Source organism: Ochotona curzoniae, unplaced genomic scaffold, assembly GCF_017591425.1.
Source record: "Ochotona curzoniae isolate NIBS_2020 unplaced genomic scaffold, NIBS_Ocur_1.0 scaffold_4506, whole genome shotgun sequence".
Lineage (NCBI taxonomy): Eukaryota > Metazoa > Chordata > Mammalia > Lagomorpha > Ochotonidae > Ochotona > Ochotona curzoniae.
Window position 1 is genome coordinate 55,064,581 of NW_024467119.1, and position 24,032 is coordinate 55,088,612.

At 37.5% G+C, this 24,032-nt stretch overlaps 2 protein-coding genes and 1 non-coding gene across 6 annotated transcripts in view; 2 read left to right on the forward strand and 1 right to left on the reverse strand.

Moving 5' to 3' along the window:
• Nucleotides 1–17,497, forward strand: part of KIAA1109 (KIAA1109 ortholog) — a 182,002-nt gene extending 164,505 nt beyond the window's left edge. For 2 of the 3 annotated variants that reach the window (XM_040967356.1, XM_040967357.1), the window contains 12 exons: nucleotides 339–476; nucleotides 1,116–1,373; nucleotides 2,486–2,636; nucleotides 3,060–3,217; nucleotides 3,342–3,534; nucleotides 3,731–3,948; nucleotides 6,695–6,946; nucleotides 7,184–7,387; nucleotides 8,939–9,133; nucleotides 9,574–9,708; nucleotides 14,190–14,355; nucleotides 16,817–17,497. In XM_040967356.1, coding sequence (XP_040823290.1) covers nucleotides 339–476; nucleotides 1,116–1,373; nucleotides 2,486–2,636; nucleotides 3,060–3,217; nucleotides 3,342–3,534; nucleotides 3,731–3,948; nucleotides 6,695–6,946; nucleotides 7,184–7,387; nucleotides 8,939–9,133; nucleotides 9,574–9,708; nucleotides 14,190–14,355; nucleotides 16,817–17,033 — 2,285 coding nt within the window. In that variant the 3' untranslated portion in view covers nucleotides 17,034–17,497. The remainder of the gene's footprint in view (nucleotides 1–338; nucleotides 477–1,115; nucleotides 1,374–2,485; nucleotides 2,637–3,059; nucleotides 3,218–3,341; nucleotides 3,535–3,730; nucleotides 3,949–6,694; nucleotides 6,947–7,183; nucleotides 7,388–8,938; nucleotides 9,134–9,573; nucleotides 9,709–14,189; nucleotides 14,356–16,816) is intronic. The other variant, XM_040967358.1, reaches the window with a different exon arrangement.
• Nucleotides 15,510–15,575, reverse strand: LOC121147631. The gene has a single exon (XR_005882446.1). It is a non-coding gene; the product is annotated as a small nucleolar RNA SNORD31 (small nucleolar RNA).
• A 4,129-nt stretch (nucleotides 17,498–21,626) lies between the features above and the next one.
• The window catches only part of ADAD1 (adenosine deaminase domain containing 1), a 53,966-nt gene continuing 51,560 nt past the window's right edge, over nucleotides 21,627–24,032 (forward strand). For both annotated transcript variants that reach the window (XM_040967100.1, XM_040967101.1), the window contains exons 1-2: nucleotides 21,627–21,869; nucleotides 22,775–22,963. In XM_040967100.1, coding sequence (XP_040823034.1) covers nucleotides 21,698–21,869; nucleotides 22,775–22,963 — 361 coding nt within the window. In that variant the 5' untranslated portion in view covers nucleotides 21,627–21,697. The remainder of the gene's footprint in view (nucleotides 21,870–22,774; nucleotides 22,964–24,032) is intronic.

Here is a 24,032-nt window from a genome sequence, read left to right on the forward strand (position 1 = left end):
ATTCGACTTCCAGCTAATGGCCTGGGAGAGCAGTGGAGGATGGCTCAAATCCTTAGGACCCTGTACCCATGTGGGAGACCCAGTTCTTGGCTCCTGGCTTTGGATTGGCTCAGTTCCAGCCATTGTGACCATTTGGAGAGTGAACCAGTGGATGAAAGATCTTTCTCTATCTCTTCTTCTCTCCTTTCCAATAAAAATAAATATTTAAAACAATCAAACTTAATTTGATATTTCATGAATTGTAATGGAAATATATATATATATGATGTCTTATTCCTACCAGATGAAAATGCTAAATGTTTTAGAAATATAAGTTCTAACAAATCTGTTTTTCTCAGCTGTTTGTGATATAGGCTCTGCCTCCTTTAAATATGATATGCGCCGACTCAGTGAAATTCTGGCATTTCCAAGAGCCTGGTACAGGAGAAGTATTGCAAGACGTTTATTCCTTGGAGACCAAACTATAAATTTGCCAAGTGAGTTTCTTATATAATTATGTTGCTTTTAGTTTGGGTTGTAAGAATAGCAAGATCCATGATTGATAACACAAGGTTGTTTCACTTGGTTAGATTGAACCATGTGATTTGTTCACTTATTTGATAATTGTCTTTTGATTCTCTCATATATTACATCAGCACTGGGGACACAGGCAAGTCTTACCTTCTGAGAAATTACAGTCTGCCTGGTATTCTATAATGATTACATTGTAATCTTAAATCTGAAAATACTGAGATACATTTCAGTGAAGTTAATTGTTTGGTTAAGCATACAAAACAATATGTTGGGAACCTAATTGCTTTCATTTATTTCATGGACTTATTGTGCACAAGAGGTAACTGTGGAAAGTGAAAAGTAGAGTCCGCATAATACAGTGGAAAATGTTGGAAATTTTAGAACTGGGTCTATTCTCTCATATGTAAAATAAAATTTACCTCCTGTTTAGCTCTCTCATGGAATGTCTGAGAATAAAATAAAATATTGGAAGTTTCCTTGAAAATTGTAACTTGCCATACTCTTGCCAAATTGAGAACTGATTTTTTGGAGAACTAATTATTTTTCCACATGGTTATACTACCTTGTCACTTTTGTTTTTGTTTTTCAAACTTTTCTGCTAGCATCTGGTCCAGGGACACCTGATTCCATTGAAGGAGTGAACCAACACCTTTCCCCTGAATCATCAAGAAAAGCTTATTGCAGGACCTGGGAGCAGCCAAGTCAGTCAGCCTCTTTCACACACATGCCTCAGTCACCTAATGTATTCAATGAACATATGACAAACAGTACCATGTCACCAGGGACAGCAGCGCAGAGCCTGAAGTCCCCAGCTTCCATACGATCAAGGAGTGTGTCTGACTCTTCAGTTCCTCGAAGAGGTGATACTACTGTTTCCAAGATACACGTCTGTGTTTCCAAGATAAAAATTTTATTCATTCCCCAATTTTTGCCCAGCTGTAGGTTAATACTCTGGAAATTTTTCACAAAAACCAGAAGTAATGATAGACACTTCAGAGTTTTGCCAGAAGAGAATACAGATAGATGGCTGTTAGCTTTGCAAAGGGAGAGGGACTGAGAGGAATTGGCGTATTTTTTTGTGTGGCTTACTGAATTGGTTGCTTTAGAACTGTATCTACAATATTGTTAATGTACCAAATGATGCTTTGATATTGGAAATGTCAATCTTTGTATCCACTTAGCATTTTCTGAACTCTTGTGTGTGCCTAACTGTGGCATGGCTGAATGTATTAAAACAAATGTTGTTATTCTGTTACAAGGTAAGGTTTTAACACATAATGAGCAATTGCAGGATTCAATTTATAAGCTGAGTCCATAAAAGCCCAGAATACTGGTTCTGCAGACAACCTCTGCTTCTCTGTTATTGCAGCACCTTATGGATTTTCTTTCTTACGGAAATCCTAAGAGGAGCAAATACACCAGCTGGGATGCATCCATCCCACACAAGAGTGGGGGTTTGAATCTGAGCCAGCTCTGCTCCAATTTCCAGCTTCCTGCTGATACACACCCCGGGTGGCAGTAGGTGATGGCTCAAGTGCTAGGTTTCCTGCCAACACCAAAGGAGCTCTGGCTATGAGTCTTTTGACTCCTAGAATCAGCCTAGCTCAGTCCTGGCTGTTAGCATTTGTGGAGAGAGCTAGAGGTGGGGAGCATGCTCATACTCTCTCCCTCTTCTCTCAGATAGTTTTAAAGAAAATAAGCTTATGTGGCTGTATCTCATGCACACTGGATTTCCCCTTATAAAATGTGGGCGTTAATTTTACAAACTTTCAAGAAGTAAGGTTGCCAGCACTTAGTAATCAGTACATGTTAACTGTAATTTTAGCAGCAGTATGGCAATATTAAACATCAGGTTCTAATAGAAAAATACTGTATTTTTACCTGTTAGGTTATAGAAATAAAAATTGCTTTTACCTTGTAATTGGCTTGCCATTTATGTAAATGAGTAAGTGCTTATTTTTTTCCTCTTTAGATTCACTTTCAAAAACATCAACTCCTGTTAACAAATCTAACAAAGCAGCAAGCCAACAAGGGACCCCATGGGAAACACTTGTCGTGTTTGCTATCAACCTAAAGCAATTGAATGTTCAGATGAATATGAGTAATGTAATGGGAAATACGACGTAAGTTACTCAGATACAAAGAAAGTTTGTCTAATCATAATTTGTAGTTTCCTTCTATTGTAAAACATTTGGAGACCTTTATTATTAATGCTTAAATGTTTCAGATTATAGGAGTAAATAAAAGATACAAAGTGCTTAGCACTGGAAATAGTGTAATCCTTAGGATATATCAAAATAAAGCAGCAGCAGCATGGAATACATTTTCTAAAAAGGGGGAACAGTATAAGAATTAAAGAGTAATACCTTAGGCTGGGAGAAACCATGATCAGTGTTGATAATACAGACATTCACCTCATAGTTTTTATAAAAAGATGTATTTCATTATCAATCTTGATATTTTATTTAAATAATCTACTTTGTGTTTTTCAATTCTCACATTAGAAGCCATTTACCTAATTAATAATGCTTTGTTCTGTGTTTTAGTTGGACAACCAGTGGTTTGAAGAGCCAGGGCCGTCTGTCAGTGGGAAGTAATCGGGATCGGGAGATTAGCATGTCTGTTGGTCTGGGAAGATCACAGTTAGATTCTAAAGGAGGAGTAGTTGGAGGAACCATAGATGTCAATGCTTTGGAGATGGTTGGTATGTTAAATTTCACAACTGATATAATTTATCTTTAAAAACTACACTGAAAGGAGGCTTTTGAAAATTGATTAGTTTTTCCCATAGACATTTCTGTGAGTATTAATTACTGTTTTTGTTTTAGCACATATTTCCGAACACCCAAATCAGCAACCCAGTCACAAAATCCAGATTACTATGGGCTCTACTGAGGCTCGTGTTGATTACATGGGCTCAAGTATCCTCATGGGTATCTTCAGTAATGCTGATCTTAAGCTTCAGGATGAATGGAAAGTAAACCTGTATAATACACTGGAATCAAGCATAACTGATAAGAGGTATTTGTTAAGGTGTTACTTTGAACACTTCACATGACTCCTCTTAAGATATTTTCTATCATCTAATGAGAAAATATAAGTAGTCATTTTCTTAAAATTAAAATTTATATGAATGAAAAAGTTGGACGGGGAAGAGAATTTTTTTTCTTCGGTCTTTTCTGTAAGATGTGTGATGGAATTTTATTTTATACTGCAGTGAGATTTTTGTCCATGGAGATTTGAAGTGGGATATTTTCCAAGTAATGATATCAAGATCCACCACACCAGATCTGATAAAAATAGGAATGAAGCTCCAGGAATTTTTCACCCAACAGTTTGATACCAGCAAACGAGCTCTGTCTACGTGGGGACCAGTTCCCTATCTGCCACCAAAGACAATGACAAACAACCTGGAGAGAAATTCACAAGAACAATGTAAGAAAAAGAATTGAGCCTTTATATTTGCCTTATATTTCAGTAAGCTCATTGTATTTTTAATTTACAGATTAATATAGTATGTCATACTCACAAGGCTTAGGTCTGTATGTTGCATGTCTGATTCACTCAGCAAAGGTCATCACTGGGGAAGTTGTCATTTATTGCCTCCACTCTGTGCCACAGCTCCCCTGCAGCCATGTCCACTCCATGGCCATGAGAGCTGTTTACAACAGTATTGTGTTCTGCTTAATTGCATAGACTTTGAAGTCAGAATCTCTAAATTTATATTTATTGGCTTTTATTGGGCAGATTATTTTCACTAATTGAGTACTAAGATGTAATCATTTGCTTAAGGCACTATTCTAGGCATGAGAAATCAATTGGTGAAAAAGTTCCTACGCTCTTGAAGCTTAAATTCTAACTGAGGAGACTGATTTTAATTGCCTGCATAAGCATATATATATGATGATTTCAGGTAGAGAGATGTTCTGAGGAAAGGAACAAAGGAAGGGAAGGATGGTTAAAAACAAAAAAGCTACTTGAGAAAGAGTGAGCAGAGAACCATTTTTAGGAATAACATTTTAGTAGAAATGTAAAAGAGTAAAATAATTAGGCTAAGATTTGGCGGAAAAAAAGAGTTCCAGGCTAGAGGGGGTAGGAGGAGGGCATGGAGGGGACACTGAGGAATACAACGTTCTTACAGTAAGAACCTATTTGGCTTGTTTGAGGATTGTTACAGTATTCACTACGGCTTCAGCCAAAAGGGCAAGAAGGCAAATGTTGGAAGTCAGCTCTAAGACATAGGCAACAGAGAGGGTGGTTAATGCAATGGACAGATTTCGAGAAGTTTTGGCTAGATACAATTTTTATTTACCTTTTCATGAAATATTCCTTTTAAAACATCTCTGTGACTATTGTGTATAACACACTGTGGATGATGAAAAAGTGAAGTGCTGAAGCCATTGAAGTAACTACTATTACCATTGTTAAATATGCAGTTACAATACTATTGAAAGGAGGCCACTACAAAAAACCAGGCAAGACAGGTTGGTGGATTTAACTGGAGTGACAGAAGTCAAAATGGGGAGAAGTGGTTGCATAGCTTTTAGTAACAATATTCACATATGAAATATGTACATAGTGAGTACAAGCTAGAAAACACTAGCAAACAAAAACTTAAAATATCACTTTTCATCCAGAAATCGTCACTGTGGATGTTTTAAAATGTACAATCCCAGGTTTTTTGTGTATTTGTGAGCATGTAAATACATATATATCTCAAAATATTACCCCTTTCCTGCCAATAGTCTCTAATTTTCCATTTTGCTAATTTTTTATTTCGTCTAGCTTCAGAGCATACTCAGGTGTCCATAATTGGCCTACGGTATACTTTACAATTGGTTTGTAAAAAGTAATACCTCTAGTACCCTAGGTAAAACTACCACCATGTTTTGCCTGGACTCTGATAGTAACCTCCTTACAGTAATAATATAGCTATATTATTAATGGCAGCTACTGCAATGGCTTCCTTACTTCCATTGTTAACTGTCCATGGGATGATGACCATACAATAAGAATGATGAAAAGATGAATCAAAGTGGTTATCCAAACCAAACCAATACAGGTGTTTTCAACACAAGATGTTTTTCTGTTCTTTTACTCTTTCAATGTAGTTATTTTTGTATGGTCTTCACAAAGTTCATGAAATATATTACAAGAAAACTATCTGAATTTTATTTTTTTTCTTCATTGAAATAACCTTTTAATTCCATTTTCCTGCAAAATTTTTGAAGTCTTTTTAGATGATCTGACTTGTTGAAAAGACCTGGCCAGTTGTCCTGCAGAATGTCCAGATTTTTTTCTAGTTGCATTATTGTGTCACTTACCTACTTTCTCAAGCTCCTGTATTTCCTTTAAGCTAGAATTGTTAATGAGCATATACAAATTAATAGATATTCCACAAAACACCTCACTTTGGTTGTTCAGAAAAGTCATCATCATCACACACACACACACACGCACACACACACATACACACACACGTTTACATAGTTGTTTTAGATTTAAAAATAAACATGCATGATCATTGGATGTATTTGATATGAGAAAATCAGGACTTTATTAGAATGAATAAAAACTGTAAATGTGAATTACATGTTTGATGAATGCTTCTAAAACATTTGAAACATCTGGAGATCTTATTGAAATGCAGACTATGGTTCCTTAAGTGTGAAGTGTGGGGTGGACTTGAGCGTATGTGATTCTGACACAGTCCTAGGTGATGCTGATGCTGCTGGCCTTCTGACTTCTCTTTGTGGGTAGCAGAAGGAAGAAAACCAAAAAATATTACTTAAAAATAATGGGATCTAGGTCTTAACTCCTCTGTTCTGCTCTATGTCAGAGAGTTAAGGTAAATAATAGATTCATGGAATTGAGTTACCATGGGATTTGTGTAAAATTTCACATAAGCATTTTTTTGTGAATCTTTAACCATTACAGAAGTGGCAGCTGTAATTATTGTTTAATAATAAGTTATCACTGTTCCTTAGATCTTATCCTCATGCAGCAACATTTTCCAAACTTTTTATTAGCTATTGTTTCAGGTAAGCCAGGTATAGTGCATTATTTTAATCTCTGACTCACTTGTAGGAAGTAGACCCTGCTGCCTTCATACTTTTTTAACTTAGTTCACAAAGCTCACAGAAGGATAAAAACAAATGGCGATTTTGTCTTTTCCTTGCAGTGCTTGATGCAGCTCACCATCGACACTGGCCTGGAGTTTTAAAGGTGGTATCAGGATGCCACATATCCTTATTTCAGATTCCTTTACCTGAAGATGGAATGCAGTTTGGAGGATCAATGAGCTTACATGGAAATCATATGACACTGGCTTGTTTTCATGGTCCAAATTTCCGTTCCAAATCCTGGGCCCTTTTTCATTTGGAGGAACCAAATATTGCTTTTTGGACTGAAGCTCAAAAAATCTGGGAAGATGGTACATTGACAGATTTCCAGCTTTTACTTTATTCTATCTTGTGATATGATTATAAATAACATAATTCTTCTCATATTTTTACTTAAAGTATTTCTGGGATCTACCTCTATTCATTCACTTTTCACTTTTCCTTATCTACATATGACTTAGCTAAATATAATTATGAATCAACAGCTCTTTTATTTGATCTAGATATAGTTTGTTACTTTAAAAAAGAATTGTTTTTCTGTGCTCTAGGTTCTAGCGATCATTCCACCTATATTGTACAAACACTGGATTTTCATCTTGGTCACAATACCATGGTTACCAAGCCATGTGGTGCTTTAGAAAGTCCTATGGCAACGATAACCAAGATAACACGGCGTCGCCATGAAAATCCTCCCCATGGAGTGGCAAGTGTGAAAGAATGGTTCAATTATGTTACAGCCACAAGGAATGAAGGTGAAAATTTTGAGTCTTTGGAGCATTTACTTTGCTGTGTTTAGGTTCTGCTGACTGTTTAGATTTTAAGTGCAGGTACACTTTAAACAAGTTTCATCTTATTCCTGCTAATTCAAGTAGTGCTTATTTGGTACATGAGACAGTGCAATATCTCATAGACTCAAATTATTTTAGATGAAATTTAATTTATTTAAAATAAAATTGGCATTAAATATATTGTTTATTATACTGGAAAAACTAGAAATTATTTGGAAAATAATATTGCTAAAATATTTTTACAGTATGCTTACTTACAATTGAAGATTTGGAAAAGTTGTCATACAAATAAATAACAATGTGTCAGACACAGGGTTTAGAGAAGCATAAAGAGAATACTGGGATGAGTTTCGTTTCTTTTGATCATATACATCAGACTTGTGCAAGTGTGGTCATGGTGACACTTTGTGGTCATTCTGAGGTCAATCATCTCATGTGTATTAGAAAGCTGACTAGGTGGATGCTTGATTTCCTTAAACTTAAATGTGTCCATATTTCAATGGAAAACAAAGTAACTTGAACCCTATGAGAAAAAATTATCACAGGATAGGCAACAGCTGACATTAATACTGGAGAAGAAAAGAGAATTAGAAAGTAAATTAGATTATGCCTATTTTAACTATTTTACTTTCCAAATACAGATTTAAGGAGCGTTTCTTAAAGTAGCATGTTCCAAAGTGACTACTTAATAGGTAAATGGGTTAAATAGTACTAGGGTAAATAGAAAAATAAAAATTTTCATAAGACACTGATAGTGTACTCATAGCACATCTGTTTGGGAAAATGAGTAATCCTTGATTTCAAGATCATGATCATATTTAATTCTACATTCTTTCAGGGTAAATGTTCAATCTTTGGAAACCCTTGGGCTTAATGAAAATCAGACATGAATTCACTAAAAAATAATATTCATTTTAAAGTATGAGAACTCAAAACCAAAATGTATTGCGTTTATCTAAAACCATATTACAAAGTTTTCATTTTGAGAACTGTGATATCTATACCTATATTTTCTTATATAAGGATTTTTTTAATTGGGTTTTTATACGGATTTTTTTTTGTTATTGGAAAGGAAGAGTTATAGGCAGAAAGAGAGACAGAAAGATCTTCCATCCACTTGTTCCTCCCCAGTGTCCGTTACAGCCAGAGCTGAACGGATCTGAAGCCAGGAGACAGGAGCTTCTTTCGGGTCTCCCACCTGGATGCAGTGTCCCAAGGTTTTGGGCCATCCTCGACTGCTTTCCCAGGCCACAAGCAGGAAGCTGGATGGGAAATGGAGCAGCCAGAACATCAACTGGTGTACATAGGTGACCCTGGTACATACAAGGCAAGGATTTAGCCACTAGGGCACCACGCTGGTCCCTATACCTATACTTTCAGCTGTGCTTCTAAAAATGTTTTCCAGCTTCTGAAATGATTAAAGTTCTGTGTGTCATAATGCATGGAAGGCAGTAGGCTCACCAGTACCTGTTGGTTTCATTTGGCTAATGCTGCCTTTTTTTTTTATGACTGTAGAACTAAATTTACTTCGTAATGTTGATGCTAATAACACGGAAAATAGCACTACTGTGAAGAATTCCAGTTTGTTGAGTGGATTCCGAGGAGGTTCCAGCTATAACCATGAAACAGAGACTATCTTTGCATTACCAAGGATGCAGCTTGACTTTAAATCTATTCATGTTCAAGAACCACAGGAACCTTCATTACAGGGTATGTGGAAAAACAATCTAGTTTCCCCAATCACTTAACAATACTCTAAACAATACTAAACAATCTAAACAATACTCTAAACAATCACTAAACAATACTCCAATACTGATGTCTTCTCAGTTATTTTTGTAATACTAACATCTCCAAATGAAATTTATTTTCAAAGTGAAATTAATTTTTCTATTTATCTGACTTTTGACAAAGTAACTGTTCTTCTTTCTAACAAGTAAAATGGGGGATGTTAATTGATCTTCATCTTTAGTACTAGTATAAGGACTAAATGGCATATGCTAGTTAGTATAAACTGTCATCCTACAAAGCACACTCCATAATTACATTTCAAGTGGATACATCTGCACTGACCTTTGTAAATCTTATTAATGAGAAGAATATTCATCTTAGCAGTAAATACTTCATGTAAAAGAGCTTAATCATTGCAGATGTCAACCTGAAGCCAAAGGTGGAATGCAGTGTGGTAACAGAGTTCACTGACCACATTTGTGTGACCATGGATGCTGAGCTCATCATGTTTCTACATGATCTAGTGTCAGCTTATCTGAAAGAAAAAGAAAAAGGTATGTGCTATATTTTTCCATTCAAGTTGCAGGAAATGTGTCATTTATGGATTTTTATAGTCTAATGATAAAATGAATGTAAAATACTCTTTCTTCCATGAGTTGCTAGTATGTGTAAAAAGCATTAAGCATACTATGTGACAAACCTCCTGAAAATCTATTGGATATATGGCACTTTATTTCTATCATACTTCACACTTCCTGATGTTTTTACTTCTACTAGTATTTTACTATACATTATGTCATGGATATCTTCAATTAGACCTTATAGGAGATTTTGCTAAATAGGAAAATGTGAGGAAATACTGCATGTTTAAGTGAAATGACTAAAGAAACAATTATGTTTAAAAAAAAAAAGTAGCATGTTTTGTCAGAGGAGAATTCCAAAAGTTCATGGGAAGCTCACGTTACCTTTGAATTGTGTTTTTTCATGGACTTTTAATAGCCCTAATTGGGGAAACTGAATTAAATAAAAAAGATAAATGTATTTGGAATATAAAAAGCTTTACTTAAAAGATTTATTTATTCATTTGAAAGAGCTATTGAGAATGAAGAAGATATAGAAGAGTCTTCCATCCACTGGTTTACTCCCCAAATGGCATTAATGGCCAATGCTGCACCAGGCCAAAGCTAGAAGCTTCCTCTAAGCTTCCCATATGGGTAGTAATCAGGGCCCAAACACTTGGCCCAGCCAATGCTATATCTGCCAGGCTATCTGCAGAGAGCTGGATCAAAAATGAAACCACTGGGACACAAACTGGCACCCATATTGGATGCTGGCATCACAGATGACAGCTGTACCCAGTGGTGACCCTTGCAGAGAACACTGGTAAATTATTTAAATATCATTGGTGGTTTTTTGTTTTCATGAGCTAGCTAATATTAGTTTACTCAATAGAATCATAAATGTTTATCCATTAAAAAATGATAACCCTTCTATCTGGAATTAATTATATATTATATTATTTCATACCTATTTAAAAGAATTAGGTACTTTGAAATATAGTAATATGGAAAATTCTCTGACCCAACATTAATAGCAATGATAACTTTGGATCTTATTAATTCAGTAACTATTCCTTGCATGTTTGCTGCAGAACAAGCCTCCCAAACTAGTTGGAGTAGTTGCTATAGAACCCTAACTGGATTAGCTTCCTTCACAAACAGAAAGCCAGTAACTGCTATGGGTGGTGAAAGAAAACAGGTTTTATTTGCAATGTACAGAGCAAGGAATTGGATAGCTATTACTTAGTTCCCAGGCTCCCTGAGGTGTATAGAATGAATATTCTTAGAAATTAATGATGGGTTGTGATGGGCAGCATCCAGCACTTACTCAAGTTTATGGTTGATCAGCTGTGTCATACTTAGCAGTTTGTTAGGATGGGCAAATGGGCTCAGTCAGTCTGATGATGACTACATGCCTGTTACAGTTACTTCTGCCCTTAGCTTGGAGTCTCCCTGCCTGCACCTGGAAGTCACCTAAACAAAACCCTGAGGACAGTCCAGGCATCAAGGTGTCACCTTTTGGAGAAGTAAATGGCTTCAGGAGTCCAGTGATTAGAATATTTTAGAGTTGCCAGTAGCACCCTCTCAATCTAATGAATTTCATGTAGTGTAGTGCTATTAAAAGGCAGTACACGGACACTTTAAGCCAAGGGAGGGAGGTGAAGTGGCTGGGACCACCTGCTGGTGGTATCCAGCTACTGCGTTCAAGCCATTGTTTAGGGGCCTGGATTTCATAACTAACACATTTGTTTAAACGTGAAAATGCAGTGTTCAGGCAACACATGTAATTCTTTAAAAAGAGCTTGTGAAAATGTAATTTGTTCAAGTGACATTATAAATATTGATTTCATAAAAAAATAAAAATTTTTCTTGCAGGTATTTTAAAAATAAAAGATTAGCCAGAACCCATGTTGAAATAGTGCACAGGTAGCATAGCATAGGTTGAGTTGTTCTGTCAACTCAGGATATGCCAAAAAATTTAGTCTGAGAATGTAATCAGTAACAATGGCTGGGAAAACATGTCATTCCAGACTTGAAATGTCAAATCAAAATGACTAAAAACATTAATAGGCAGTATTATATACTAAGTGATTCTACATTGTAAGTAGATACAGTCTTCACAAATAGCACCAACGTGTCAGACACTGGAATACTTTTATTTTTGCCCTCTGCCTTAAAAGTTAAACTAAATGTAGAAAAATACATTTTAAATAAACCAGTGATGTTCAGATTTGTTTTCTGATGTATCTTAGTTTGAAAGTCTGGCATATTTATTTATTGTAGGTATGACATGAAACCTTTGTGTTGAACTATGTGTGTTTATAAGAAAGCTTTTCCAATAAACTCTCATATTATTTTAATTGGACAAGGAGTGGATTCGTAATATTATCAAAGTGTTTTTGTCTATGGAGATTTTAATAATAAAGACATTGTAATACCTATAGGTATGTCATTATTACGAACTAGAAACAATTTGTTTTGGCCAAAATAAGCATAGGCATCCCTAAGAAAAATCTTAGTATTTAACCCTACACCAGCATTAACAATGATACATTGGCAAGACAAATTAGCACTCTACCCAGGGAGAGTTAAAACACAGTGACTGAAGGCATCCATGTTCTTACATAGCGTGACTACACCTTCACACCTAGGCTTATTCCCAAGTAAGTTTTTAAAAAATGGAAGCTGCAAATTAAATTATGTGTGAGCCAATTTAAACAAACTCATTATTTAAAGAATTTGTTCATTCTTATTGTAAAAACAGATATACAGAGAGGAGGAGATACAGAAATATCTTTTGCCCACTGGTTCACTCCACAAAGGATGGAACTAAGCCAATATGAAGCCAGGAGCTTCTTATGGGTCTCCCACAAGGGTCCCAAGGCTTTGGGCCACCCCCAACTGCTTTCCCAGGCCACAGGCAGGAGCTGGATGGGAAGCAGAGCAACTGGGACATGAATCAGTACCTATATGGGATCCTGGTATATGCAAGGTGAGGCCTTTAGCCACTAGGCTACAGCACTGGACCCAAAGAGGCTCATCTTTAAAAAACAAAACAAAAACAACCATAATCAGGCCCAACACAATGGCTCAATAGGCTAATTCTTCCCCTTGAAAGCATTAAGATCACTTATGGGCTCATGTACTGGTCCATGTCCTTGTTGTTCCACTTTCCATCAAGCTCCCTGCTTGTGGCACTGGAAAGCAGTGGAGGATGCCCCAACACTTTGGTACCCTACACCCATGTGGGAGATCTGGAAGACGCTCCTGGCTTGGGATCAGCTCAGCTCCAACCATTGTGGCCCTTTAGGGAATGAATAAGCAGATGGAATATCTTTGTCTCTCCTTCTCTTTATAAATCTGCTTTTTCAATGAAATTAAGTAGGTACCTCATTTTTAAAATATATTTGCTTCACTATTAACATAAAAGGCATTCAAATGTATGAATTGTATCATATTTGAGTTATGTATCAAATTCCTTTTAAAAGTCATCCAAGAGCAGATGTTTAGCCTGCAATTAAGATGTGGACATTGGGGGCCCAACGTGGTAGCCTAGTGGCTAAAGTCCTCACCTTGCATCCACGAGGATCACATATGGGTGCTGGCTTGTGTCCTGGCAGCCCTCCTTCCCATTCAGCTCCCCTCCTGTGTCCTGGGAAAGCAGTCGTGCACAGTCCAAAGCCTTGCACTCACGTTGGAGACCCAGAAGAAGCTCCTGGCTCCTGGCTTTGGATCGGCTTAGCTCCAGCCTTTGCACCCATGTGGGGAGTGAATCAGCAGACGAAAGATCTTTCTGCTCTCCTTCTCTCTGTATATTCACCTTTTCAATAAAAATAAATCTTTGAGGGAAAAAAATGTGGATATTGGGAGTACTTAGATCCTAAGTAGATGACTAGCCTCCTGCTAATGCAGAACCTGGGAGGCTGTGGTGATGGTTTCAGTAATTCGGTTCCTGCAGTCTGTGTGGAAAACCTGGATTTTACTCCTGGCCCTGGACCCAGCTGTGGACCATTGCCGGCATTTGGGAATGAATTAGCAGATGCAAGCTTCCTCTCTTTTCCTCTGGAATAAATTATATATATACACACATATATATTTATGTACACATACACACGTGTATGATTGAAATTGAAGAACAACAACAAAGAAACAAAGGCACAAAATTACAAAACATTGTATGAAAGAATCTACCTACAGTTATTTTTTAGGAAATATAAAATGGTTTCAGTGCTCTTAAGTACTACAGTCAAATATATGATCCCCACATTCTTTATCTTTCGTGTTGACGTTGTTTTTCTCCAGTAAACACTAGTTAGTATTTATTCATGGCTTATTTTGAGTTATTACTTGTTGGAAATGTAATTGAGACTTTGACCAGATCATAAAAGTGAAAGATGGAACCAACTGAGTATTCTTAAGATGATTTGAAATCAATTAATATTGTATATAATATCAATTTCTTATTTTCATTACAGCTATATTTCCAACTCGTATTTTATCAACTCGACCAGGACAGAAAAGTCCAGTTATTATACATGATGATAATGCCTCTGACAAAGACAGAGAAGATGCTATCACATACACTACTGTCGACTGGAGAGATTTTATGTGCAACACATGGCATCTAGAACCCACTCTTAGGTAAGCAGTGGGTACATATATTTTACCCATATCATAAGGGATTGGTACTATGAGAAACAGGTTATAAATAGTGCAGGTTAAATATGGTTGTCAAATATTTTAAAAATTAGATACTTAAAACTAAGCTTCTGACTGCTTTTTTTTTTTTTTTTTTTTTTTTGCTTTGTGAGAGTTTCTATTCTGGAAGAAACAACAAATAAAAGTAACTTCTGCTCTGCTGTTGGTATTATTTTTTCACTTTCTCACCATAATGTTATTTTTACATGTTTGATGTACCTACAGCAAAAAATGTAGATGTCATACATCACGATTATGGAACCATTGTATTTTCTCACTGAGTGTGCTAGGACAATGTTATAGAACCTACAGTCACACAGTTTGCTTCCATCTACATATTAAGCAGTGTAAATTTTATAACAAAAATACCAAATTTTGTGTTGTCAGATTCAGACTGCTTATCAAGTTGTGGTGTTACAATCATGATCCCAATTGTCAACTTTTCATTAAAAAATGTTAAAAATATCTTCTAATTCTAGTTATCATGATTGCCACAGCTAGTGCTTACTTGCTTTGTTCGTTTGTGATTAATACTCATACACATCCTATTCTTTACTCACAGATGTTTTGTTGATCACATTATGAAGCCTAGAATAGCAATATTCAAAGAATTCTATATATTCCAGCTCAGTGTTCTGCAAAATAGTTCATTTTATTTAGATGAAGTTAACATATTTATGCCATAAAATTATTCCAAAATAAAACCCAACCCATTATATAGTGACTCTGGAATAAGGGAAAAAAAATGACTTGTGTGTTAGTAATTTGTAGTAAAAATTTTTGTAACCAAATCAACAAAACATTTCGGTATGAGAAATGTTAACAGTGCCATTATTCAGGAACAATATTAAAATATTTAAGAGATATTAACAGAAGAATATTTGAAAATTTGTTTTATATTCCTAAGAAAATAATTATAATAGTGACTAAGTATCTTATAGGGTGAACATATACACACATACACACACACACATACACACATAGGTACTTCAAAAAGATATAAAAAATTGAGTTGAAGGATAAGTTTATTTTGGTATGGAGGATTGTTGATATCCATGTATCATGCTTTTTTTTTGTTTTGTTTTATTTTGTTTTCACAAATCAGAGAGTACCTTTCAGTCAGAGTACTCAGACTGGAGTGGTAGGAACTCATCACGAGTCATGTATTATGTTTTTATGATACATCTTTCTATGAGATTTTGAAGATCCTACATATCCATGGATCACAAACACTTTTATACCAAAATAAACTCACCTTTAAAAGAAGTATTTTGGTTATTTGAAAAGCCGAGAGGCAGAAAAGGAGAAACCAGCTGGGGTTGGGCCAGACTGAAGGCAGGAGCCCAGAAATCTATACAGGTTGAGTGGCAAAGGTCCCAGTACCTGGGCCATGTTCCACTGCTTTCCAGGGACATTATCAGAGAGCTGGATCACAGAGAAGCAGCTGGGACTTGAACCATACCCAAATTAATCAATTTTACACTAAGTTTTTAAAGCACCTTAATATTTGAGTACAAAGTGAATTTAGTTTTAAATATATATTGAAAATAATTATATTTATTTTTCTTTTAGCAAAGTAGCAAGAGTAACTTTTTTTTTAATTAAGTAACATGATATGGAGGTGCAAAGCAGGGTAAAACTCTGGCTCCAAGCCCAGTTGTAACAGTAGCTGAATGATCCTGCCCCATATAAACAGTTGGGAGTGGGAGTTAATGCAAGATACTTATAACTATTTCAGTTTAAGGATATCAGTGCTTAACACCCCCCACCTGTGTTTAACACCAATTTAAATGATAAAAAGCAACTAAAAATTAAAATGGCCAATTTAGAACTGATGAAACTGATAACAAAATTTTGATGTGTACCCTTGAAAAGCTTACAGCATGGTGGAATAATCCAAAATGAGTGGTTCCCAAGAGAAAGTAGGGAGGAGAGTTTTGAACCATACCTACTTTGTTGTTAACTTTGCTAAATACAGGGACAGAAAGGCCAGAAGCGTTTCCCTACTAGCTGTTCCTCAGCCCTGTGTCCTTGTGTGGCACATGGCACTCTGTAAATTGTAGTGCCTCCTGATGTCTCCCCCACCCCCTACTTTGCCATATACTCAAACTTTTGAAAATTAATCAAATATCTTCAGGAATGAAATTAGAATTGATATTTGATAGACACTTGCTCTCTAGGCTCTCAGGGACATTTAACAGCTGCATCTTTATTATTTTGGAATGCTATTACTATAGACAATCCAGGAGTTACAGGCTTAATTATTCAAATACACCTCCTAAAAACAATTCAAATATACCTACGCATATTTTATGGAGTTTAGGTGATGTTCTTAGAGTTGCCATCAGGATAGTGCTGGGGCATTAAATAATCGAGTAATTACTCGTTATAATTGCTATTTCAGACTTATTTCTTGGACTGGAAGAAAAATTGATCCAGTAGGCGTTGATTACATTCTTCAAAAATTGGGCTTTCATCATGCCAGAACAACTATTCCTAAATGGCTTCAGAGGGGAGTCATGGACCCACTGGACAAGGTTCTATCGGTTCTCATCAAAAAGCTTGGTACTGCACTACAGGATGAGAAGGAAAAGAAAGGAAAAGACAAAGAAGAACACTAAAAAGTAAAAAACTGTGAACCTATGATGATTGTGTCCGTTAAGTTTTATTATACGGATGTGTTTTTTAGTATAATAATTTTAACTTTAAAATACTTCTAATTTTGTGGCTCTGGTAGAAATGTCTGTAAGTTAACATGTTTTAGTTCCACCATTCTGTGTACAGTGAAGTGTTGCATGATAATGTAAATTTTGTGAAAGCTATATTAATATATATAAATTTGCTTATTAGGGTTTATAATTGTATTATGTGCAATATGATTCCTGCATCTTTAAAATTTTGCAGAATTACTGTGAATTTTTTTGTTACTGGCCATAACTTTTAGAAAGAGAACTTTATTGATAATGTGATCTGTTGTTTTTTTAGACTTGTATAAATATGTTTGTATATAGTTTGAGCAATTGTGATATCACATACCACTAAAATATTGTTTGTAACTATTGTAATAAAGTCACAATAATGGTTTCAGTCTATTGTTATTTTTGAATTTTTATCGCCTTTTATAGCTTAATTTTATGAATGCCTATCCTGTTATACCTATCAAATATTTTCTAAAACAAATTATATAAAATAAGTGATTTTGAAAAATTAGTTCAAGAGGATACAGTCAGGGAGAGGCATAGCAGAAACTTCAGAAGGATTAGATATTTTACTGGAAGAGCTTCTCCATGCATCTCACACACTTTTCTACATCTTCCAAAAGAGACAGTCACTGTCCCTTGTTTGGGATTATGTTTTTTCAATAATATTTGTGTAGTGAACAATCTTAAAAGAAATTTGTTCACTGCCTTAGAGCAAAGAAGAGATTTTCTTACATTCATGGGTGATGTGCTTACTAAAAAAAATAATGGAATTCTCCAAACTGAGATTTCTGCTGTAACACAATCCTCTGTGTGTGTGTATGTGTAAGTGGCCCTAAATGTGCTGCCTCCATGGGAGCTGGAGACAAGAAGACATACAGATGTGCTGATACCCAAGCTGTGCATCATCAAGTCTTTTGTCCCGGACAAAAGCATCTTACATCTGGCAGCATCCATGAAATTGGGGCAGGCTAAGGTTAAAGCTTTTAAAGTAAAATTTTAAATCTTCCACAATCCTTGATAGATTGTTACACTGAATGAGGAGTCCACATAATCATGACAATAGTTTTTAGAGAGTCTCAAGGCATCTTGCTTCCTGACTGTTTTGGATGATCAGAAAACAAAAACATCAGCTTATTAAGTGACTATTTTAAGACAGCAAAGCTTTAGCAGGAAAACGCTCAGGAAACCAGAATCCTTCACATTGACAGTACTGGCTCAGTGCTTTTATAGAACAAGGGTAATTGTACTAGAGTTTTGATGGGAAATCATGAATCTGCCATGCAGTGCTGATTTTGCTCCTTCTGACTTTTTTTTTTAGCTTTGTGATTTTAAAATTAGTAGGGTTTGGATAGACTGTGGTGTAACAAATAAAATCACAGCCTACACAGTAGGCATCTTGGATTGGCACCAGTTTGAGTTCCAGCTACTCCACTTCTGATCCAGCTCCCTAATAATGGCCTGGGAAAGCAGTAATGATGGCTCCAAGTACTTGGGCGCTTGCACTCATGTGTGGGACTTGAAAGAAGCGCCTGGCTTCAAACCAGCCCAGCTCTGGCCATTTTGGCCCTTTGGGGAGTAAACCGGTATATGGAAGACTTCTTATTCTCTCTGTGATTCTGCCTTTTGGATAAATAGAATAAATCTTAAAAAAAAAAAAAAAAAAAGAGAAAAAGAAAAAGAAACTTAAAGGAAATCCATTGCATCAGTTAATGTTAAAAAAAAAAAAAGAGCAGGAAGCATTGACATAAATTCCCTAAGACTCACTTCTTCATTGATGGACTAAGTGGGTGTTATACCATTGATCCAAAAAGTATTTTGAACTTAATAGGGGTTTATAATAAGAAATAAACTTTGTATTTTTAATGTCATTGCTCTACAAACCTTTGAAAGTCCCCCTCGTACTTTTGATGTTTAAAAGGTTATTCTAGGGCTAGTGTTGTGGCAACCACCATATATCCCACAGCCTGGGACACCAACATTCCATATGGGTGCCATTTGGAGGCATGGTTGCTCCAGTTGTGATCCACCTCCCTGCTAATTTGCCTCGGAAATCAGTGGAAGATAGTGCAAGTGTTTGGATCCCTGCCCCCACAAAGGAGAACCAGATGGAGTTCCTAGCTCCCGGCTTTGTCCTGATTTGGCCCCAGCCATAGCAGCCATTGGACCAATGAACCAGTGAACGGAAGATACTGTAACTCAGCAATTGCCAAAATGTACTGCAGGCAGCATGGTAAAGTTTGGGTCACATAATATTTTGTTAAATTTACATCAGTATTCAGAAATAAGTGGAAGTGAGTGTTTAAAATGTGGTGTATTGGGCCCAGCACGATGGCTCAATGATTACATCTTCACCTTGCAACTGCCAGGATCCACATGGGTGCCAGTTCGTTTCCCAGCCACTCCACTTGCCCTCCCTACTTATGGCATGAGAAAGCCAATTAGGGCCCTGCACCGGCCTGGGAGACCTGGAGGAAACTCCTGGCTCCTGGCTTCAGACTGGCTCAGCTCTGGCCATTGTGGCCACTTGTGAAATAATCCAGCAGACAGAAGATCTCTCTAAATCTGCCTTTCCAATTAAAAAAAAAAAAAACTTAGAAAAAATGTGATGTATTTTCATTTAAAATTTGATATATTTCACAAGGCAATCAGCTATTAATAGTGGTATTTATACAGTATTACATCTGAGGCAGTTTACTAAAACTACTATATAGCATCTAGTATAATCTCAAAATATTATATGACTAACATACCCTCAACACTATTTTGTGGTTTTATTTTTATAATTCATTGGAAATTGGTATACAAATTATGGATCTTCTGTCTCAGAGCCTAAATGGGTAAATCACAACTGAAATATATCAGGCTGTGGCTGCGTGAAAATTTTAATCATAGTAAAATCATAGGGCCCAAAATATAGCATATCACTCCAGTCTTCATGTGCCAAACAGCATGTAAACTGGGGCTCAAATATAATGGAAAAGGCCAGAAGGAACTTGAAAAACGGATGATGTCATGAATTGATACATGTTTTGATCTTGGACTCCTAGTTTCCAACCTGGTGACTTTTTACAAGAGGGTATGATGAAAAGTTCATGGAAAATCAAATTGAGGGCCCGGCACGGTAGCCTAGTGGCTAAAGTTCTTACCTTGCATGCTGGTTCAGGTCCTGGCTGCTGTACTTCTCACCCAGCTCCCTGCTGTGTCCTCAGAAAGCAGGAAAGGATGGCTTAAAGCCTTGGGACCCTGCACCCATGTGGGAGACCCAGAAGAGGCCACTTCAATTTTTTAAAATTTTTAACAGGATATGGGATATTTTCCTCCAATTTGCCTATGTTTTTGTGGGTAAATATCACTTCTTGCTACAGTGAAGCAGATTGTCATCAATTTTTAAGAAATTTAATTCGTGAGAAACCTTTTTTATCTAAAAAGTAGAGACACGCTGAAATTTAGTGACAACAATACGACTAAGTTACATGATTTCTTCTTTGGTGGCAATCAAAACCTGATGACTGATGTTCTGTTGAAAACCGGCTCTGTTAGCTAATATTTGGAGCGGGGCGGCCTCCAATTACTTGGTAGCAAAGAGCTGAAACTACCCACATTGCATCTGATACACTGCAGCCATTCACTTCCAAGGCTCACAGGCTCCTGCAGGGCTTCCTTGAATTCACCATCACACAGGACACCTGGGGCAGCCTCCAGGCACTTGCACAGCTAACTGCTGTGTAGACCGCCATCCACACAGTGCTGAGGCCTGCAAGGAGACACAGGCCTGCATGGCACAGAAGTGAACGATTTTACTCCATCGCTCCGCCACAGCGGGAGGCCAGTGGGCTCCAACCCCAGAGCCCAGAGAACAGGGCGGCCCTCACCAGCGCCTCGAACGTGTAGAACATTCGGCGGCTCTCCCCTAGGCGACCACGCAGGGCGCCGGGCGCATGCGCGGCAGCGGGCGCGCGAGCCACGGAGGCGGTTGGTGATTGGACGAGGCCGACGCGGGCGGCGCGTTGACAGCAGGGGCAGCCCGAGGCCGCGTTTGAAAGACGCGACTCTGCGTGGGCCTCGCGCCGAGAGACGTGAGGCGCAGGCTGAGGCCGGGAGGAGGACGCAACGGTGGCGACGGGCGGCAGCCGTCGAGCGCCGGGCCTGCGGCTGGGCTTGCCCCTGGCCAGCCGGCTGGCCGCGGGGTGCAGTCGGGAAGGCACAAAGGACAGCCTCGGTGGGTGGGCTCGGACAGGTTCACGTTTTCCGTGTCTTACCCGGCCAGCTCTCCTCTGCCTTGCCATGTCTTTCCCTGATTCCCTGGGGGGGAAATGTGAGGCCTACTTGAAGGCCTCTTTCCGCCATTGTGGCTGAACTTTAGAGGAGGGATCCAGTAGATAATTCTGTGTGAAAACTCATGAAGCAGTCCTCAGATAAAGACCGCGTGGGCTGCGGTAAGAGGAAGGGCAAGAGGACACACCATCTGTGGGACTGTGTGTGGCTTTTCTTTTTTTCTTTTTGGCCTTCCTCACCCCCTTCCCAGGAAACTTTCAATTAACTTACTATTTTCATTGTCGGTGTTATCCTTTGCAGGTGAGAAAATGTCTGCCAAAAGTGACTGGTTTCAGAGTTCCAGGGCCCCCAGCTTTGCTCAGATGCTGAAAAAGAACCTGCCAGTTCAGCCATCAACCCAGAAGGTCACCACTTCGGCAGGCCAGGCCACGGAAAGCTACAGCCTGTCGAATATGGCCTCCAAGGTTACGCCAGTGACGGGTCGGTCTCGTTTGTCGTTTGTCGTAGCGATCCGCGCATGTGAGGGCCCCGGGGTGCTGAGTGAGCTCCGTTGGGCCTCGGACTTTGGCGTGGCAGGTGTCAGGCCGTGGAAGCATTCACCAGTGGTTGTGTCCCACCTGGCCCCGATCTGCCTCGGATACTCTGTGTCTGCCTAACTGTTCCTGGCACACTGTTCACTGTTCCTTTGCTGCCTTCGTCATGAACATTGTTGTTATTGTCTGTGATCTAGTTTCATAGGCATAGGGATTCTTCTTTCCCCATTTTCTCCTCCCATCCTTTTTCCCCATTTTATTTCAGTAGTATAACCCTTCAGCAGCAGTTACAAGTTTAGCATCCTATTTAAGTGTATCACGGCAGTTTCGGTCGAGGTGAAGGTAGAAAATCTAGTTTCATACTGCCAGAGTAGTTTAGCTGTTTCATTGGAAGACGACTTCAGAAAGGGGCCTGGATTTTGCTGGGTTCTAGCATAGTGTTAACAGTGGCAGAATAATTTAACTAAAAGTTAATTTCCGTGTGAAGAGCACTCAAAAATCCCCGAAATGGGGGGGGGGGGAAGTCACTGAAATGATTCTAGAACTAATGTCTCTTATTTCTGGGCTAGTGACTTAACCTGTAAAAATGATTTAGCTTCTGAAGACTTTGATACCAGAATCTCATGCCACTTTCATGTCAGTAATTGTGCGATAATATCGCTTATTTGCAATGTAATTTTTTTTACTTGCAGTTGTTCTTGCTATGGGTCTCAAAACTATATAGCAGAAATGATTGAAAGATGCATCTGACTAGATTCATATAGGGTGAGCTTCCAATTAGGGGATAGAGTTAATGCTTTTGCTGGTTTTTTTCTTTAAACTGAATTGACCAAAATAAACATTTATTTTTAGGTAATTTTCCAGAACCTTTGCTTTCCAAAGGTCTCTCATCTATTTCAAATCCTGTCCTTCCTCCAAAAAAAATACCTAAGGAATTTATAATGAAGTACAAACGTGGAGAGATTAATCCTGTGTCAGCCTTGCACCAGTTTGCACAAATGCAACGGGTTCAGCTTGACCTTAAGGAAACCGTAACAACAGGTAAGTACCAAGCTATGTCTGATTTTTGTGATTCTAGAAAAGTGTTTTTCCCTCTGAAAGAGAGTAGTTATGTTAAATTTGACTGTCTAAATGACTGTTGGTATGCTTTAAAAAATATACTTAGAAATATTTTCTGTTCACAGCTGTTAAACTTTTGAGCTTCTTCAAATGTAGACATAAAATTGTTTAAAATAATGATTTCATTGTAGTTTTTTGTATGTGCCTAGCTGAACTGAAGTGAAACCAGCCTCATGCATTTGTTTGGGGAGGGGGAGTGTAAATGCTTGCATAATAAACATGTTTTCATAGTGATGGTGAATACTTGGATTATGATTATGTGATGAAGATGCCACATTGAAACTTGTGGTTAAATTTGTCTTGTAGAAACCAAATGTTAGATATGAAAAAGGCTCTTGCACTTGCTGGTGTATCTGTAAACCTGTCAAAAATTTCTTCATTCAATCTTAAAACCCCTTTTAACAAACTACCCCAAACCAGAAGGCTCTTTGTCCCCCTTTTGCCTGTGGAAGACTATATATAGTAGCAGAGCTGAGTAAATTGCAGAAAGCAGCTACTGATTCACATTATGGTCAATGATTAGTAAAAATTTAGGAAAGTGACAGAATAAATGCTACAAAGTTATTGGCAACTTAAAAAATAACAACCAATAAGAATATTTTAAAACCCCTGATGTATGTTACTACACTTGCTTAAGTAGTTTGGTTTAGTAAAATTTCCTGTTAATAACTTGTCAGTATGATTTCAAAGCTTATGACTTTGGTAAAGAATTTGAAGAGAACGTGTTAGTAAGGATTGCCACAGGGACAGCATGTTTCAGTCTGTTAGTTTTGATGAAATCTTAGCAAGCGATAAAAAGAGAGACTATGGAAAGTGGTTTTTCCTTAATGTGAGAGTGGACTTACTTGCAATGTATCTCATTAGCTTTCCTTTAAGCCTATCAGTGGAAAAATCTAAGCTGTGAATCATTATTTTTTTTAATAATCAGGACAAATACTCATTGCAGTACAAACTACTAAAGCACAGGACCCGTCTGCTGTTGATGGTGTTC